General features: G+C 34.6%; 3 protein-coding genes across 3 annotated transcripts in view; 2 read left to right on the top strand and 1 right to left on the bottom strand.

Annotated features, from left to right (window-relative positions):
- Positions 1-851: 851 nt before the first annotated feature.
- On the top strand, positions 852-7,022 carry LOTGIDRAFT_107737 (hypothetical protein; the record flags this gene model as incomplete). The annotated part of the gene is made up of 9 exons (XM_009065430.1): positions 852-1,083; positions 1,361-1,489; positions 1,978-2,099; positions 2,851-3,246; positions 3,557-3,968; positions 4,729-4,928; positions 5,265-5,517; positions 6,255-6,451; positions 6,897-7,022. Coding segments are annotated over 9 exons (2,067 nt in total), but the record flags the coding sequence as incomplete, so codon positions are not given.
- Positions 7,023-10,030: 3,008 nt separating this feature from the next.
- LOTGIDRAFT_154924 (hypothetical protein) lies at positions 10,031-12,454 on the bottom strand (the record flags this gene model as incomplete). Its single annotated transcript, XM_009065429.1, has 2 exons — positions 10,031-11,937; positions 12,424-12,454. The coding sequence occupies 2 exons, from the start codon at positions 12,452-12,454 to the stop codon at positions 10,031-10,033; spliced, it is 1,938 nt and encodes a 645-aa protein (XP_009063677.1).
- A 3,088-nt stretch (positions 12,455-15,542) lies between these two features.
- Positions 15,543-20,795, top strand: part of LOTGIDRAFT_229439 (hypothetical protein) — a gene marked incomplete at both ends in the record, with an annotated part of 16,821 nt that continues 11,568 nt past the window's right edge. Inside the window, 7 exons of the mRNA XM_009065428.1 lie at positions 15,543-15,801; positions 16,304-16,590; positions 17,434-17,521; positions 17,811-17,845; positions 18,875-19,000; positions 19,333-19,475; positions 20,165-20,264. Coding sequence (XP_009063676.1) covers positions 15,543-15,801; positions 16,304-16,590; positions 17,434-17,521; positions 17,811-17,845; positions 18,875-19,000; positions 19,333-19,475; positions 20,165-20,264 — 1,038 coding nt within the window. The remainder of the gene's footprint in view (positions 15,802-16,303; positions 16,591-17,433; positions 17,522-17,810; positions 17,846-18,874; positions 19,001-19,332; positions 19,476-20,164; positions 20,265-20,795) is intronic.

Raw genomic sequence — 20,795 nt, 5'->3', positions numbered from 1 at the left:
GTTAGGCCATAATAACATCGTCATCTGGTGCATGAATTTAAAAAACACAGTCACGTTTACTAGTTCATGTATATTCATTTCAAAATATATTTGTCGTTAGTCAAGATGGTCACTATTTGTTAGGCCATAATAACATCGTCACGTTTATCTGACAAACAAGTGACAACATTATTCCCAATCTTTGTTTCGGATTGAAAAACATCATTTAGATCCTTGACAATTGAGATGAAAAATAGTTTCTTACAAATCAATAATTGACTATTAGCTTAATCTAACAGTGACATGTTCATCTAGAAGAATATTATAAGTTAAGAAAGAAAAAATATGCAGTAAAAAACGTGATGCGGCATTCACATACTGCGTATTAAATATGCACCCCCCCCCCCCCCCCCCCAAAGGGGGCGTTGCTAGCCTTCCAAGACTGGGGCAGAAAGAGAGGACAGATTGACACAATATTGGGACAACTGTCGAGACTGTTTTTAATATGCGGGAACTCTGTTGAGCCGCCTTTGCAGGACTTTCATGGAGCGTCTGAGCGGGTTCTCACAAGAAAACATATTTTGGAGCACAAACGTATACAAAATAATACTTATCATAATTTGTACCCTCACCTCTACCCAGGTCATTTATAGCTCTTCTACCTTAGCACCATGTATATGCTTATATATATGGTGAAATTATTCGAATTTGGCTTAAATTTCTGTCTTGAAAACCTAACAGTAATTACAGTCATTTCGTATAGACTGTAGAAGCCTTGACCTTGTGTGGAAACATAATTACAGAAACCACTTGCTTATGGCACAACTTTTACACTGTTCATAAATCTTAAAATCTTTCCCTGTTATTTTGCAGATAACAGCTTTCTTTTGGCCAATGCTAGAATAGTCGACTATCCGATTGTATATTGTAATGATGGGTTTTGTAAGCTATCTGGATACAACAGAGCTGAGGTTATGCAGAAGAGCAGTACATGTAGCTTTATGTATGGAGATCTCACTGATGATGAAACCATCGCCAAACTGGAAGATGCGTTTGAAAGTCTTGAACAAGAACATGTGGAAATCCTGTTATACAAGAAAAACCGTACGTATTTCTATGTTTTAAATTCATTTTCCGGTGGCATTTACGGGCTAGTTCTTGATCTATTCTCTTGGCATTAACCTTCCCTGGGTTATCCATTACTAGTAATGCGTCTTGAATAATGACGAAAACGATCAAATAACATAATTATATGTTCGCAGAATCCAAGCAACAGCTTGTCCTGTGAAATGGCGTGGTTAATACCCACAATTGTACTTAATGCTATATACAGGGAATGCACTTTAGTATCTTAAAAACCTTGCTTATCTCCTTCATTTAGGAACACCGTTATGGTTAATGTTATATGTCGCTCCTATTAAAAACGAGAAGGATCAAGTTGTGTTATTTCTGTGTACCTTTAAAGACATAACAGCCTTAAAACAGCCTATAGATGATGAAAGTGGAAAAGGTAACTGCTTGAATTTGAAACACGATTATTCGAATTTCGAATTGATCATTCGATTATTCAAAATATTGAAATGATTTAGATTCAGTAGCCGATGAAAACTCCTTGGGTTTAGTCAGGATATGGGGCCTTTTAATAAAAATGTCTTTGATTGACTGAAAATGCAGCAGAAAGACACATTAAATACTCTGGAAATAATTCTGTGTAAAACCAACCATGCCATATTTTGGTTGCACATTGTAAACATGCCAATAACTATTTTTGAAATTCCACATTTATCTCAAAAATAAATAAGATTGGCTGTTAAACGGTCACTTTGACATGCCTATCTATATTAGGCACCACTTACATTCTGCTAACTTTAAATAGTGCAAGATAGTTTCGATGTAGATGGCATGCCATAATCATGATAGCTACATGGCATAGCTTCGGATGCTGTTCTTAGTAATTTGATAAGAAATAATCAATGTTATATTTTCATATCTTAACAGGTTTAAGTAAATTTGCAAGATTAGCACGATCAGTGACCCGAAATCGATCAACACTGCTACAGTTCTCATCCAACATTCCAAATACAAAGTTCGACAATTCAAAACCATCACCTATAGCCACGGTTTGTAACAACTTAAAACACATAACGACTGTCCCGTTTCTATTTTCTGCTTGCTACAATCTACATATGATGGAACTGGAATACAATTGTCAAATTGAAACGTCGAACACCACAGTCATATTCTTAGAACAGACCCGAAGATACAGGGTGCAAAAATGGGAGGGGGGGGGGCGTTAAAAATTAAATTGCCCTCCCCCTGAAAAAATTCTGACAACTGACCAATTCCATTATTGCAACCCTTGCTCCTCTAATATTATTTGCCCCTCCAAACAATTCAGTCCCACTACTGCCCTGAATTGAACTATCGTGACATAACGATGTAATAGAAATAGAATTGAATTGAGAATATTTAAATGAACAGGAGGTTACGTCTTATTCTTTCGTGTGACAGTATGTAACGACATGCGTCTTTCTGGGCTCAAATAAAGTAATCGATGGCAAGTACAAGGGTGAAAGTTCAAAATATGTCCCGAAATCTAAAGTTTCCAACTTAAGATACTGGAATCTACAAATGTACTAGCCAGCACCAAACTCTCTTGGTTGCTTCTATTCCCTTGTAGCTTCTTCTTGTAGTTAGATTTTGTTGATGACAATCGAAGTTATTTTAACACCCATTTCCGTGCCGGTTGAATAAAGCTTTAGATCGTAAATAAATTCCAAAAAGTTATCAGAAATCAAAGTTCTGAATACCAATTAGCAACGTGAATTGCTTCCATTCATTACAATAATAATGATCACTTACATTTTTCAGATGATGAACCTAAATGCTGATGTTTTACCACAATATCGTTTAGAAGCACCTAAAACCCCGCCACACATAATCCTACACTACTGTTTATTTAAAACTATCTGGGATTGGATCATACTGATCCTTACATTCTACACCGCCATAATGGTCCCCTTTAATGCTGCATTTAAAATAAAAACTATGGATCAGTTGCCCTTGCTTGTGATCGACAGCATGGTGGACGTGGTTTTCTTTGTGGACATAGTGCTCAATTTCCACACGTCGTTTGTGGGCCCAAGTGGTGAAGTAATATCGGACCCTAAAGTGATTCGAATGCATTATCTGAAGAGTTGGTTTGTAATTGATCTGTTATCCTGTCTACCGTATGATGTGTTTAATGCCTTCCAATATGTTGATGATGTAAGTACCTCTTGCTTCCGATGCTTCTGCACTGACCTCTACGTATAGATTAATACTGCTGATGAATTTTCTGACCAAAGATACAAAGAAAGATCATCCTTACGTAACACATGATGACATAAGCATCTCGACATGCATAAAGAGAATGCACATTGGTAGTAATGTTCATTGCCTTTGACTTCATTAGGTCCTATTCAGGTATATCACTTGAACCCCTTTGTACTGATAGTGGACCATAGATGTCTGAATCTAATTGTCACTTTGCCGACTGTCTCAAGAAATTAAGAAATTTGATCTCCATTTATTTCAGGGAATCAGTACCCTCTTCAGTGCTCTTAAAGTTGTGCGTTTGCTGCGTCTGGGAAGAGTAGTAAGGAAGCTTGATCATTATTTGGAGTATGGAGCTGCTATGTTGATCTTACTTATACTCGTGTTCATATTATTTGCCCATTGGTTCGCTTGTATCTGGTATTCAATTGGATCTGCTGAACTACGTGGTCATATCTACTATGGATGGCTGCCTCATCTGGCAAACACCACTGAAGAACCGTTCATTTTTAATAATGTGACTAATAAATTTGTGGGAGGTCCTGATATTGAAATGAAGTATCTCACTTCGTTGTATTTTACACTGTCGAGTATGACTGGAGTGGGATTTGGAAATGTGGCTGCTAATACCAAAACTGAAAAGCTTTTCTCTGCCTTCATGATGATTGTTGGATGTAAGTAGTACACAATTATTATGCGGTTTACCTGACAAATTTACAAATATAGCCGAACGCTTTATGTCCATTTGGCACCAAAAATAATAGTGAATTTTTCTAATAATGCGGTCGATCACAATTTAAGGGCTAGCAAAGCCCTGAAAGCTTCGTACGAGTATGTAAAATCTTTGAATTTTGAAACCAGAATTGCTATGGGAATCGATGTTACATAATCAGCTATGGTCGTGAAAACCACCAACAACTTCCAGTGTCATTTGTCTCTACCACTTGTTTTGCTGTTGAACTACTTGATTCGTGGAACAAAATCGAAACAACCGAATCTCATTGAACTAAAATAATGAGAAAGCACAAACATAACCTGTATTCAACAGTAGCCCACAATTTTTCGTATTCTAAAACAATAAGAATTTTTTCTTGGGAAGTCTCCGTTGATGAACTGGTGAAGCAGCTTTATTGATATCCTTTAATCACTTGGATGTTATCCTTTCTGTCGATTTTCACATTTTTTTTTATGTTGTTTCAATAATCTTTTATATACGTAACTATACATATTCTGTTTATATACGTAATTATACATATTCTGTTTATATACGTAACTATACATATTCTGTTTATATACGTAACTATACATATTCTGTTTATTTACGTAATTATACATATTCTGTTTATATACGTAACTATACATATTCTGTTTATATACGTAACTATACATATTCTGTTTATATACGTAACTATACATATTCTGTTATCTTTCTAGCATTGTTGTATGCCACCATTTTCTCCAACGTGACAACAATATTTCAACAATTTTATGCAAGTTTTGCTCGATACCATGATATGCTGAATAGTGTACGAGAGTTTATGAAGTTACATGATGTACCGAAATCACTCAGTGAAAGAGTTATGGATTATATTGTATCAACTTGGGCTATCACTAAAGGCATTGATGCAACTAAAGTAAGTAGGCTGAAATCATATTGTAGTATCACTATCAAAATGTCGTCCAAATCTCGCGAAACCCCAATATTGTGTCATTAGCTGGCACATCTGACATCGGCTGACAAATTTTGATTTGAAATTGTTAAAGGAATCTGTCCACTAAAAAGCGGGTTCCATCACTAGAAGTAGTCCAAAAGGTTTGGAACCCCGTTAGACTTAAGATATATCATATACCTCCTTGATCATATTTTCACCATATTATGTTTTAGAATGTTTCGCAATATGAAAATGTATTTTAAATTGACGCATTCTCTAACATGGAGATCAATGACGTTATGTATTGTTTCTTCACAGGTACTTAATTTTTGTCCAAAAGACATGAAAGCAGATTTATGCGTCCATCTAAACAGAAAAGTGTTTCTTGAACATCCTGCCTTCAGACTAGCTAGCGATGGTTGTCTTAGAGCTCTAGCTATGCATTTCAATATGACACATAGCGCTCCGGGTGATTTGATATTTCACTCTGGGGAAAGTTTAGATGCTTTGTGTTTTGTTGTGTCCGGTTCTTTGGAAGTTATCCAAGATGAAGAAGTTGTTGCTATTTTAAGTAAGTAGACCTATACTTAAATGTCCTCCAGTGGAAAAGTAGGACCATAATTTTGATTTTCCTTTTAGTATTACTGCCTTTTGCATTATGTCCAATGTATTTTTATTGCATTTTTGTAAAGACCGTTTGTATTGCATTTTCGCAGTCCAACAAGTTACATGACTAGGTATTTGGAAGATTATCAACAATGTTGCGGCAGTCTCCACAGAATTCTATACGTTAATTAATTACTGCAGTAACGTGTATATTGCTTAGCTCCGTAACTAAAGATGATCACATCAGTTCAAATTCAGTATTTGAATATAAAGGGATATAACTTGTATTCTAGTACTACAAGAATTGTGCGGATACATTAAAGCAAAATATTTTGATTTTTTTAATAATTAAGAATAGAGCAAATCATACCATTAATAATCGTTGAGCCCAATTTCATTGAAACTTGTCGAACATTGACCAAAACAGAACTCGCTTGAAATAGTCTTTCTTTTCAACTGGTATATCCATGAACATTTTTTTATTCTAATTTTGAAATTTCTAGACTATCGTTTTTAAAAGATTAACCCCCTGGGGTTCTTTAAGAAATATTTTTATAAATGATCGTTCAACCATTAGAGTTAACATTATACCATGCATTCCAGGCAGCTATGTATAACTACAATGTATATAGCTTAGCTATATAGCGGTTTCTTTGAAAACCAAGTTTTATGAATTTTTATCATTGTGTAACTTTATTGTAGGTAAAGGTGATGTGTTTGGTGATCATTTTTGGAAGGAAACTGGTATTGGTCAGTCAATGGCTAACGTTAGAGCTCTAACGTACTGTGATCTACATACCATAAAAAGAGACCAGTTACTGGAAGTGCTTGATTTCTATCACGCCTTTGCCAATTCTTTCTCCAGGAACATGATACTGACTTATAATCTTCGCCACAGGGTAAGTTAAATGATGATCTTGGATCGAATATTTCTTTCGGACTATGCCATTATTCTTGCCTTATTCGTCCTTATTAGCCCACGGAATCAGGTGCAGACGGTGCAAGTGAAGTAGGACGTAAAACTCCATTAATTTTAATTCATTACAAGCCAAGCTTTAAATGGGTGGTGGCAATCTGGTTACAGATAAATATAAAGAGATTAGACCAAGAGGCAGCCGGTAAACATAATCCTCGAGATTTTTGTTGTAATATGTGGATATTTTTGCTTTACTAATCTGCAAATGTAAAATCCAATCATATCTGAGTGGTGGTATGGATCTGAACCGGCATATTGTAAAGCTACGGAAGATCTTCGTACTGGCGTCTCTTCTCAACAATTTTTTTCTTGTGCGTGACTCATTATGTCCGCGAACCATTATTTATGAATTTATTTGTATATTACAGATGATATTTAGAAAAGTGGCCGATATGAAGAAAGAGAAGGAGCTAGCTGAGAGAAGAAAAAATGATCCGCCATTAGATTTATCAAACGACCATCCAGTCCGTAAACTGATATCCAGATTCCGGAAAATAACGGACATCAAACATACCGAGAAAGAAGGAGACGAAGAAATGGGTCACAAACCAAAACCCTCGTTATCCAACTTCATGAAAGAGAAGTCATCCGATACTCTCGGCCCGGCGAATTGGGGAAAATTTTTGAACAAAATCGGACGGAATAGTGCCTCGACGAATGATCTTACCGGCACCAATGCAACTATTCCAGAAAAGACGGAAACCAACAAATGGAATATCATTAATAAAATTGATTCCACATGCGAAGCGAATAACGTGGGCATGAAATCAAATCTTCATAAAACAGAATCAGTTGATAGTGGCTTTTTAAAGAGCAACAATCGTTTGGACGAAGTTGAAGAGACAGAAGAGCGTTTTCCTACAAGTAAAGGAGGGCTGACGTCAGCCGAGCAACATCTGATAACGTCAATGATCAACATCAAGTTGGAAATTCGCGAGGACCTGGATATGATCAATCAAAAAATTAACCGAATAGACGCCCAAATGTGTGATATTATTCGTTTCTTTTCACCGCTGTCCACTCCAAGTTATTCTTTTATCTCCACCTATCCTAGTTCTAAATATAACTCACCGCACGACACCGTTTCCTCTAATAGTGACAATTATTCCCCAAAAACAGTTTCTCCCAAAACATCACCTTCTCCACCACAAGAAGGCAGTGGTACAATGTCTAGTGGTCGTACAAGTAACCACCGGAACTCGTCCACTTCAAAGACTTCAAATGAAGACAATGTGAACGTGAAGAAAGATGGCGACGAGAAAAAATTGCATATCAAAGATAGAGATTTAGATATTATTTGAAAACTGTTTTTTTCTCAATTTTGTAATCATTCAGGCGTCCGGTTTTTACAACTACGACTACAGAATAATACATAAAGCTGTTTGGGAGTGCCTTGGCGGAGCTCTAGTTCCCATATGTACAATAATACATTTGAAATCTTCACTTGGAAAGACAACAAACCAAAAAACTCTACGGATATGTCAGCGTGAATCTGTTCCGAAACATTCCAATATCCGCCATTTTTTCTTTATTTTTTTTTAAACATTTGTGTTTTCTTCCGGCAATATACCATGGTTGTGCTTCAGGTCATTTTAAATTCAAGGAGATGCAAATTCGTGATAAACATAGACTGTGATTTACTTGTTACAATTTACTGGTAAAATTCTTGCTTTTCGGTTGTCTGATTGTTATGGACTAGTCCCTTTACTGTCGAGTTGATAGGGACTACTTGGACAATGGGGAATTGTAGTAGTGATTTCGTTCTTTAGAAGAGGCATATATCCAGAAATGAGATGCTGTTGGAAACTTTGCTTTTCAATGATTGTTTGCCATTTCGGATGACCCAACATCCCACATTCGGCCTTATAATGAAATGGAATTATTGATGAAATTTAAATAATTTCTGGAGCTTGTTTACTTGAAAGGGGATATCAGTTCTACATTTTAACCTCAGCTACTTCTACCATTGAGAACTTAATGGGGTTGTATAAAGGTTTTCTAAAAAAAAAAACGTGTATCGGGGACATATAGCATCAATTTGCACCATTTCAATTTCAGTTTTAGTAGAATTGCAGGAACCATATATGTCTGATTGAAAATTGGAATGATGCTATCAGTGTCCCTGACACACATAATTTGTTTTAGAAAACCTCTTTACAATCTCTTTAAGATGCCATACCAGTTGTAAGCTAATACTATAAGAAATATGCAAGTTGTATTGTTGTCTATATTATGAAATAGATAGTCAATGAAGGTTGATTAAATGAAATGATGAAATGGCATTGAATACCAAATTATATATTTAACTTTTTAAATTATAAATTATTACACATTATCTTTCAAATTTTTCACCTTACAAAAATATTGTTTTTTTATCCATTTGATTGTTATTTCACTTTAATGTTGTTATTATCTTTTTAAAACTTATTTTAAATTAAGCATAACTTTTCCTTTTGAACACAATATGGAGGGGGCGTCAAGACCTGAAGAGAAATTACTCTCTGACCACATTGAGCTTTGAATTGAATTTTTTCTATAATTTCATAAATATTCAAAATGAAATTTTCAACTTTATGTCATTTGTCTTAGAATGTCTTCAGGTCCATAGTAATATAAGATTCATTGATTTCATATTTGAAATAGACACACTTCCCTACTAGAAAATTGGAATTATGAATTATACCTATATCTTGGCTTATACTTCCATTCGTATCCCGAACTCATTCACCTTTGCCCTGTAATCAATTTCTAAATTGTTGTATGTGAGCATTTACAACCTATATCAATATTAACAAAGATGATGAATAATATAAGAATAGTAAACTTACGAATGATCAGCAAAACTGAAAACATCTCTCAAACTCATGGCTATATTATCGTCTTTCTTGTCAATTACATGCACGTGCGTTGATCTAGATATAGCCAATCGGCTAGTGACGAGCCCATTGTCTTATGGCAGTAGGAGAGATCCGCCGTGATGTCATAGCGGTGGATTGTGTATCACATGATACAGGTTTGTCCTACCAATTGTTCTACTCAAGTCATACATGTATTCTATTTTATGCATATCACAGCCGAGCCAATTTCTCCTGTTGTTGGTAAATCAAATTTCAATAATTATTAATGACAGGGAAGCATAATCGAGCTACGGAAATACATGCACGTGCGTTGACCCATATATAGCCAATCGGCTAGTCAAGTTGTCTCGTTCGAACCCTAGCAATACTACCAAACCAAATAAGCTTTAGAAAAGACATTCATCAATATTTTCCCCAAAATATTAGTGAGAGTTTAAAATTGTCTATGGGTTACTAATAACATCCACCAATGAAAAACATTATCTTTTAGAAATTTGTTTTCCAGACCTCATAATATTGTTATTTGATGTTTGATAAATAATTAACATCGTGAGCTATTGTGGTAGTTGTATATGACAGAAAAATTCAAAATAAATCTCTTTTTCCTACTCAAAATTTTATAAATTCCATTTACACAACTTGAATCAAAATAATTTCTGACTGACAAAAAAACGACCTTTCTTACAGTCCTTTTGGTAATTTAAATAGTTTAATATATCTTCAGTTTTATACACTTCCACACATTCATAACGTACTCTAATGCGAACACCTAATGTCACTTCCTCTTGAGATGAACCCAATTGAATGAAATAATGGCTCCCTTCACTGCCATTAATATCATACTCCAAAAAGTTTATGTCTGATTTTAAAATGTAGTACTCTTCCGAGAGCAGACCGGCATGGTATAATGTTATATCTATTGTAACGTCTCCCATGGTTTCTATGAGTATTTTTCGCGCCCAAGGCGGAGCAGAAAATCCAAAGAGAGGCTTTGTGTCTTCTGAAACGTAGATGTCACTGTACACTTCGTCACTTCGTAACCAAAATATGTGTTCTTCCACATTACAACCTTCGATTCCGACTTGCCGAAAGGCCTTAGCAAACCGGTTGACCCAAGTTCCCAAATCCAGAGCAGCTTTCATGACGTCACAAGCCGCACTCACAAATGAACTCATCTTATGCCAATAGATCTGATTTGCGTGCAGAAACACTTGGAAGACTTTTTTGATTGGAATGTGATGACGCTTCACGAGGTCGTAAAACACTTTTCGAAATATTCCACTACTCGAGTGAGTGTCCATACCTTCATAGTAATCCCTTATGTGAGTTATTGACCGATTGTCCATAGTGGGATCGTCGAAATACCTCAATGCCTTTTGCTGTCTGGTTACATAATACCCTACCATCCAGTCCAACATGCCAACGTAATACTCAGCAGTCTCGCCCATCATGTCGGAAAAGGCCTCGTTTATGCCTCCTGATTCACCCATATACAGCAAGTTTGAATACTGCTCTGTTATGGAATGGCCTATTTCATGAGCGACGATGTCCATAGAAACCATAGGATAAAACTTATTTTTCTCACTATCCCCAAATGAACAATAACGTCCATCCCAAAACGCATCCGTTAAATTTTTGCTATAATGCACCCGCAGTAACAATGGTCTACGTTTTGGTGTTACGTCGTACCATTCGTGAAGCATGCGTGCTATAGTAGTACCATAGAAAAAGGCATCAAAGGCGGGAGAATACGCACCGTTCACAGAATCTATATACGTTTCGTTACACCTAAATGTTGCACTTTCGGTGATACTATCGTTCACAGTAGAGTTCATATCAATTACCCGAACGAACTCATTTTCAAGGGAACACATATTGCCCTCTCTGTCCACATTTTGGCAGTTGAAAAAGTGGCTGTATGGGATTCTTCCAAGTTTCCGGTTCCCTCCATAAATCGTTTTCGAGTATTTACAAGTTTCCAAATTGTTGAATTTCAGAAGAATTTTTCCATCTTTAGAATCGACTACAGTGATCGGTCTCTGAGGAATATTTTGAACCACAACGAAATAATCGATAAAATAAGCCAAATGTGAAATTGAGTCATTTCCAATGAATATATCCAGTTCATGCGAAAACCGGTGAATCTTTTCGCCTGTGTGACCATGAATCTGCTTTGCCAATTTAAATGCCTCTGTGATGGATATTTTTCGTTGGTCATTTAGTTCTTTGGCATTGATGTCTTCGAAAAACAAACCAGATACGTCAATCCCGACGCCATTTTTATCTAACATGGCGGTTACTTCTCCATCAAATACATTCTTACCATTAACGGTCTCTTTGAACTTGATAATAGTGTTCCCCTGTGACGACTTGAAGATATTTTGCGGACTGAAATCCAACTTCTTTTCAAAATCAAGTACTTCTCTCAACGAAATGGGTTTGTCATCCTCAACAGAACGTCGTCTATTTCGAAATGAATTTGAAAAGCATCTCCTCAGTCTAGTTCTTGGATCAACTTTAATTGCTGCTTCTGTGGACACAATGAGAATCCCTACAATAAAAATAGAAATACGATATGAAAGGAGTTGGCAGCTGGATCAAAAGTACATAATCGTCAACCAGTTGTCACCTGGCTGTGTGAGGCTTTTATGTTCGTTATTTACACAGAGCACACAACACCATTCGAGCCAGACGACATTATAGAGATGTGCAAAAACCCGACTGCCAAAAAGCTTCGATTTCAAGTAAATATGGAATTTTCAAAAGCAAAAGAATTCAATTCTAATCAACATATCTAGACCAAATGTGTCATATCAATGAATAATTGATGCACTTCATATGTCCTGCATCATTGAAAAAAAGACTTTTCATTTCACATGACAAACCATTGTTTAAAATATAAATTCGTGCTGCATTGTACCGGTTTACTGGTTTGCAAAACCTTTTAGCAATCGTTACAGATTGAGAATAATCCTCTAAAAAATATCAAACCCTTCACATTCCCTTTTCAATGGAAATAGTAAGACAATGTACTTACCAAACCACAGTGTTAAAACAAATAATTCCATCGTCCAATTTGTTGTTATTATCAAACCTGTACCAAATATCAGCAACTTTGACCTTTAGTGTGAGCTTTGAAGACAAATCCACAAATAGGTCCGTTTGGTTCATTTTCTGGGTGAAATAACATCAGTGGGCAGATATGTGCATACTAATTCCAAAATATTACTTAATGTCCAGCATCTCATCCTACTCACTTAATGCGACTTCAAGCGATATATGATGTCAAGCAGTGCAGAATACAATTACTACAGTAAGAATGATTGGTGCATAAAGAGGGCAATTGCTTTAAAGGGACTGTAAAGAGGTTTTCTAATTTTTTGTGTGAAGGCTATCGGGGAAACTGGTAGCATCGATTTGCACCATTCCAGTTTTCAATCAGACGACTGTAGTAAGTGGCGTTTCTAAGAAAAATTAGGTGAGGGGACCGACAGCCACAAAAATTAGCACAGTATATGCCTTCACTTTGTAAATTTATAAAAACTTTGAAAGTGTGTGTGTGTGTATTATAGTTCAGTTCAGATAGTCGAAGCACCGACAAGCTCAGAAATATGCCTCTTTAAAGGTCAACAATTGTATAATATTGTTTTTTCATATGCCAATACGATTTAAAAATGATAACGGACACGATTGCCTTCAAATTGCAGATTAAATAACACCGATTATGTATTATATCGCGGTATAAAAGTAAAATATCAATTACGAGCGTATATATATTTCCTATCATTGGTGCTAAATATTTTACAGCAGTATTATTTTGTTAGAACGTGTGCATGTATGCACCTGAGCAGACGTGTACAATGGACAGAGAACGATTACTGTTTTCATGTACATCAAGCTTTGTCATTCACCCACCCAAGTGTGCCCAAAAGTCTGTCCTAAGAAGTTTGCTGTTGTTTTGGACTTTGAATTTCAGATTTCAGTTTGTGTGAAGATACATATCGGTTTTCTCCGACTCGAATCCATCGTGTAAACTGTGCTTGGCTCAAGTCAGAATTGGTTTTCTTTTGAATTTCCCGGAATTGGTTATTAACCTAGTGTGGGAATTGTCAATGGTGTGTAAAAGGGACTCAAGTCGTAAGGATAGGAGCCCTTTTGCCACACTTTGAGAATAGGCCTACATAAAAGTTTGTTTTGTGTCGGTTGGATAAACGGTTTTCCTCATTGCACACTTTATCACATTGTCCCTCTTTATTAGCCTTTATCAACCAGAGTTTAATTAGGACTTAAAATCAATGCATCAAACATGTCGACTTTTTTGGTTAGGATGAAGAGCTATCAGGGTTCCTAAAGCCTCTCTCATTGTGAAAACCTCCCACCATTGCTCGAAAGTTTAATTCTGAATAAATTTCTAATTAAAGAAGGTCAAGTATGATGATAGTAACGATTTGATAATAGAGGGAAGGCCTCGATAATGTGGTAATAAATTTACACAGTGGTCAGAACATTGTGTCGGTCAGATTTCAGATTTTCTCTTGTCATTGGTCAGTTTACTGCCATCGGGTATTTGCATGAGCTAGTGCCTCAGAAATAGTTCAGCCCAGTGCTCAGCGGACAAATAAATGAATGAATAAAAGTTCAACAAAATCGACTGCAGACCAGTGGCAGAACCAGGTTTGCGTTCCAGGGGGGGGGGGGGGAATATCTGAATTTCTAACCAATTTATGAGATTTTTACCCGAAAAACGTGCCCTCGGGGCTGCGAGACTTTGTCACAGTCGTCACTTTTCAGCTGATGTGTGCTAAGACAAAGATTATAAAAGTCAAATCATTCTCCCAAGGCCTGCACCTGCTGTATAAAAGCAAAAGTGACCTTTGAAAGGATTTTTTGTCAAAGGTAAACACTCCAAAAGCTTCATCCAAACAATCAGCAAGTTTTTTTTCGAGAATATAACCCATTATCAGGCTTGTGAAGTGAAATCGAGTCCCTGTGGCTGCTACCAAGTACAATGTATATCAGTAAACACATTGGATACGATAAAGTGAAATGTTAATATATTCCGATTACTGTGATAGGTTTTTCTAGAATTATAGTAGGTCCTCTACGTACGTGATTCATGCTAATACAAATTACTTCCTACGTACAAAGTTTGATAATATTTTATACGACGTAGAAAATCAGAAAATGTCAGAATAAAGAAAAAAGTGCGTGGTCTTTTAAAAGTTGATAGTTGTTTTATTTACACTCTGATATTCTTCGTTGTCAGCAAACAGGCAGAAAATCCCTTCTGTAATGTGGAATCTATTTTCCGATTTTTTTTTCGTGATTTTCAACCCATCTCTCTTTTCTCAATTCATGTAATGATCGTTCGTCCAAATCTTTCTTCATAATGTTCAGTTCAAAGATTATGAATTTAAAGTGATACTACGTCTTAGAATGGACATAAAATTTTAGAATTTTAAACTTGGCCAATAAGAGCACATATTCATCAGTAGATATACCTGGTGTCGTAAAAAACATAACAGAATCCTTATCTAATGTGATAAATCAAAAAAAACTTAGTAATTATTCATAAATATGCAATTAACTATTGAAAAAGGCTTAATATCAAGATTAGGCGGTTTTTTAAAAATGACTTAGTTTTATGAATTTTCCGATTTTATAGGGGAATTTGTTGTAACTTTATGATACCAGGTAAGTTCTTAGTTCACAGATGAATATAATACTCATATTGACAATTCTTGAGAACTTAAATTATATGTTCATTCTAAGACGTAGTATTCCTTTAAAACAAATAGTCATCAAGAATATATCCACAAAAATATATCCATTAATTCAGAGAGCGCTTCTTTAATTTACCTGTAGCATAGTGTTTCTACTATACGTATATCAATTTAAAAAAAAAAAACAAAGGTAAATTTCTTATGGACTATGAAAATCAATTTCATCAAAATCGACGATTCTAAATTATTTTTGACAGCAAGTCCATGTCCTTATTTTATATGCGCAAAGACGTCTATTAATAAATGGCCACGACTGACTTCCGGTGGAAAAAAATGTAAATAAATTTTCACGAAAAACAGTATTTTTGTTGATAACATTCCAATTACTGTTTCGAATTCTTATTAAATATCTTACACATGAAGAGTTTTAGGCATGTCGACTAAATTGGACTCACTGAAGCTACCAGTACCGTGGAAAAAATGTTTATATTGTAAAGATATACAGACATCGGTGTTCAAATCTCCCCGAGAATTCTGTCAACATTTGAGAGACTTCCATTGTACCAAGGAAGGTGGGTCGTATGTTTGTCGATACGGAATGAATAATGTTTGTCAGTCTTTACCTGTTGATGGTGTAAGTGACAAAGATTATGAAGACCATGTAGCCAAAGATCATGTTTATAGTGGCACAGGTAAGTTTCACAGTTTGTAAAGGTACCCTCTACTAATCATAATATTGATATTTAGGTTCACATTTCATTTGGCAGACTAGGTGCAAGGCTAATGTGTACTAGTCAAGGCATGGAGGTTAGTCAAGGCATGGACTCTGTTCAATCGGTGTGAAAGTTCTTGCCAATCTGTGAAAATTAAATTGCTGATGGATTTCAAGAAAATGAAAGGTCATTTCACTACTTGTTGATTGATCCAATAATTGCAATAAATAAACATAAATACCTGTTGACATTGATGGACTCGAGTTTGGATATGTTTTTCTATGCATGTAGTGCAAATATAATCAATTCAAAGCACAGTAAGTTCACAATTTGACCATAAATCTTGTTTACAAAGTGCAAACAGATTTGTTTGTTACTTATTGCCCATCTAGATTAGTTTGTGCCTTATTTGCCCATCTTGCTGTAGGCTGTACCCTTTTCTCTATTTAATATGCCGATTGTCATATCTTTCTAATTGCAGGTGGAGCTAGGAATAAAGTGGTAGCAAGAATAAGTCCTTGTGTAGATTCTGCGTCATCTGTTAATACTGAGCCATGTATTGTACAAGATCAGTTTAAATGGACTATATATAATGCCTCTGTTAATCTACCAGCTGTCTTGAATAATCCCAGATTAGCTAAACGAGAAACTGATTTTTTCACCAAAACGTGGGGTAGTGACTTTGACCATGCTGAAATTTATCCCTCACCTTACATCCCTGAAATTACACCTGATGATTTTGATCATTATTTACAGAAGACTTCTGTTGTAAGTTTTATTAGCTGTAGTCATCTTAGTCGGAAAAATATCCCTTTATTCCTGGAGTAGAGTCAGAAGAAATATGCCCTGTTATATGGGGATTTTCCACACCTCCAAATGGGCGTTTTTTCTAATATTGAATTACCTTTAAGATGATTGTAAATTAGTGTTGGACATCATCGCAACTTTCGTTTGTTAGTATCAATTGACTCTGTGACCTTTGAATTTTTTTTTAAATGGCAGGTGCGAGATCATTTTTGTTAAATAAAACTTTGATTGAACCGGAAACATGACATAAATGATAAGGAGAATATGATGGTATGACTGAACTACAAAAATTCACCTTACCAAATAAATCTTGATTTGGCAGATACGAGGTATCCAAAAGTTGTTTGAAACTCTCACTTGCGGAGATGCGGAAAGTCCCCATTTTACAGGACCTATTTTTTCTGTCTCTACACCAACAAGACACCTATCCAAATAGCTAACAGAGACTGGAATTGAGACAGATGTTTTGGTTTATAGTCATCTAAGCCATCTATCTAGCCATGTCTAAAATAAGTTTTTTTTGCTGGGTTTTAAAATACATTTGTATATGTATGATACTGGACAAAATCTGAATAATTCTCCATTTCTAGTGTGGCTAAACTAAAAAATGCTTCTTATCAGTGCTTCTTGTCATAAAACTCATTGTTAGATAGAATCAGATACTGTGCACATTTTAAATACCCAGGTATAAGAAGGTTTGTGCTGATTTTCTTATCTAACATTGCATTCATTGTACATTGCATTAAAAATGCTTAGAACTCTTATTGGAGTAATTAAACTTAAACTTTGCCACTTTGGTTTCAGCGCCACAGAAAACATATGAGAAATTTGAAAAGATTAGCACAAGAAGAAGAAAAAGACACATATCCTTCTCATAATATTAAAGAATTAGGTAAGTAATTGTGGACTTATAATACAAATCAGTGTTATACAGTGAATATGCCATTTTTCCTGTAGTTTGTAAATACTTTGCTGATTAGGTGATTACATGTAATGACCTAGAACATGCGTTGTGTAGAAATTGATCATTGAACAAAAATATCAAACAAATCACAAAATTTCCATTTAATCTCATCAGAATTAATAAAGGAACTTGTCAGGTATACTGCAGATAATACATGTTTTAAGCTTAATTTTAATCAGATAGCTTTCATTTTTTTCTTCCTTATGTTTTTTTTCAGAAAAGAACAGAGAGGAATTAAATCAAGTTCCAAAGGTAAGATTTTCAATTTTCAAATATACTTCAGTTGAATAATACAATAACAAAATATATTCACTTTAAAAAAAGTGCTCGATACATGTACGTCAATTTTAGAGTGATATAGAAAAATTAAAACCAGACACATGTTGTTAATCTGTGCAATCTTCAGACAACTGACCCATTTCAGTCTGAAATATGTGATGCTGAAATAGGTCAGTTGTCTGAAAATCACACAGCATGAAACTGTGAGTAACAACATGTTTCAGGTTCTGTTTTGATTTCTACATTTAAGTGTGATATTTTATTTGATGAAAACAGATGCTTAATAATGATTTGTTTTATTTTGCTAGCCCCATTATTTGAGGCTTTTCAGACCGTACATAGAATTTCTACTTCAAATAAATGAAGACTAAATAAGATATAGTGTACAGATGATTTGAAATTCCTGTCAAACAGCATCTTCATAAAAACTATTTGACATGTAATCTTGTGCGTTAGGTTCATTGGGCAAGGATCACTTTCTTTAGAATCATTAACCTCTTATAGGGATTGTAAAGATGTTTTCTAAATGTCTGTGGTTCCTGCAATTCCACTTAAACTAAGTGTTTGAAGACATCACTAATTGCAAAGGGCCATGATAAAGCATATTTTGCAATTAGTTACATCATCAAAAAGATGGGCATTAGAAACCATATGGCCATCCTTACCTAACCTTAACAAAATCACTTAATATCATTGAAAACTTTTTTACAATCATTTCAACTGGGAGATTTTACCTTTTGCCTCTAGAAATGATTATGAATTAAAGGCTCAAAAGACTGGAATGATATATTTGAAACATTGATATAATATTGATAGCTATTTGTTTACAATCAAAAATGCATATTCATTTTATAGAAAATTTTAACTGAAAATGAGTAAATTTTTGGAAAGATGAGAAATTTCATACACGTCATAATGATGTCCGCTTTATCATGACATCATTTTCACAGGGAATTACTGGTATTACAATTATTTTAAATGATTTTGATTCTTATTTTTCAGTTATTTATGTTACCTAATTTTAGTCTTGAAAACCTGGACACGTTTAGTGCTGTATTTCCCTGGTTAATAGATTCTAATTCTGATAATAATACTACTAGACAATCTTCTAAATTACTACAAGAAAAGGTAAGCCATTCATCAATTTCTCTCTTAATTCTTTTATTTAAAAAATGCAAAATTTGTTTCTTAAACTTTGTATTTGCATTCGGGACAATAATAGCATTGATTTGCAGCATTCCTAATGTCTGCCAGACATCTTTGATTCTTGCAATTCCATTTGCATTTTGATGTTTTGTATAGAAAAAAAGTGTAGTCTTATAGAGATGAGCTATAGTTATTAAGGAAAAGGTGTATATTTACTATCTAGTATATACAGTGGATAAAAATTGAATTTATTAACTTCATCTCATTGAATCTTTATTACCTATTATTATTGTTAATTTCGTTTATTATTTCAGTTAAGCCATTATTTAGATATAGTAGAAGTGCAGATAGCCAAACAAATTTCTGTCAAGTCAGATGCCTTTTTCCATGCTATGACATCACATGATGAATTACAAGAGCAATTGTTACATACCTGTCAGGCAATCAAAAAACTCAGGTAATATATTTGCCAATATACATGTTAAGTCTCTCTACACAGGAAAGTCAATCTAACTATGCTGCCATGGTCACCGCCAAAAATTGTTGCAGTGCATGTTAAGGTTACCATAAGCATGATATAAGTGTGAGAAACACCAGACCTTGTGTGGTGGTCACCAGAATCAAAACTGATATCACTTTTTTCGTATTTTCTTCGTGTTTGCTGGTGACCTGCTACTCTTTAAAGTCTGTATGAGATCACAAATGGTTCATATCTGTGTGACAGGAGAAGCATTTGAAGGTTTTGATTTAGGTTCTTTCTTTCAAAAGCACTTTCAGTGGCATTAAAATCCATAAATAAGTGTTATGCAGGTATCCACATTTCTTTCATTTTACAATTGATTTTAATCATACATAAAAGAACATGGCCTCTGCCAATTTGTCATTTTCACAGCAAGTTTTGTGCTTAGCTTAGGAATGGTCTTTATACATATGAATTGATTAGTAGCAAGGATTAGTGAAAAAAAAATAAAACTAAGAGCCCAGACATTTATAAATATTGAAAATTCCTTATTAACAAGGCTCCATAGTGTAACTTCCTGATAACAGAAGGCTATGTCATAAGAGATAGCAAGCTTTGGTCTGTTATATGAAGTTCAAGAAGTACTTAGTTAAATGTGTTGAACATTATCCCTTTTACCATTTCAGGGACAAGACCCACACTGTTGATGAGAATCTAGCTAAAGGTCAATTAAAATTAATTAAATTATGTAGGTCAAGAGCTAATTATATACATCTTTATAATAAAGTAAGTTATATTATAGCTTGTCTTTTGTTATAAACATGTTTGTTCATATATTTATAGTAGTGTATTATTAAAGGATTTAGTCATATTATAGCTTGTCTTTTGTTATAAACATGTTTGTTCATATATTTATAGTAGTGTATTATTAAAGGATTTAGTCAGCAAGTCTTATCTTTCAAGGTTGTTGAAATATTAATGTTCAATGTCTATAGTCTTTACCAGCTTATACATCAATTTAGCTATATGTATCACTTTACAGAAGCATATTTGTTATCTACAATCAAATGAAATTGTATCAGTGACTATGGTCTAGGTTATTAGTATTATTCTCTACTAGGGTTGGGTATCGATCACCAAATTGAGATTGATTATTGATGGCAAATTATCGCTCAATATTTGATTAATAATCAAAAAATATTTTAATTGAGAAACCCTGTAAATGCCAAAATGTTTAATTCTATTGGTTATTTTTGTGTCATAGAATCTATTATTATAGTTTAATGTGAGTAAGTTATGTGTTAAAATTCGATAATC

This window comes from Lottia gigantea (assembly GCF_000327385.1).
Source record: "Lottia gigantea unplaced genomic scaffold LOTGIsca_7, whole genome shotgun sequence".
Classification (NCBI taxonomy): domain Eukaryota; kingdom Metazoa; phylum Mollusca; class Gastropoda; family Lottiidae; genus Lottia; species Lottia gigantea.
The sequence above is the reverse complement of the archived record's forward strand: the minus strand, read 5'-3'. Positions and strand labels throughout refer to the sequence as shown.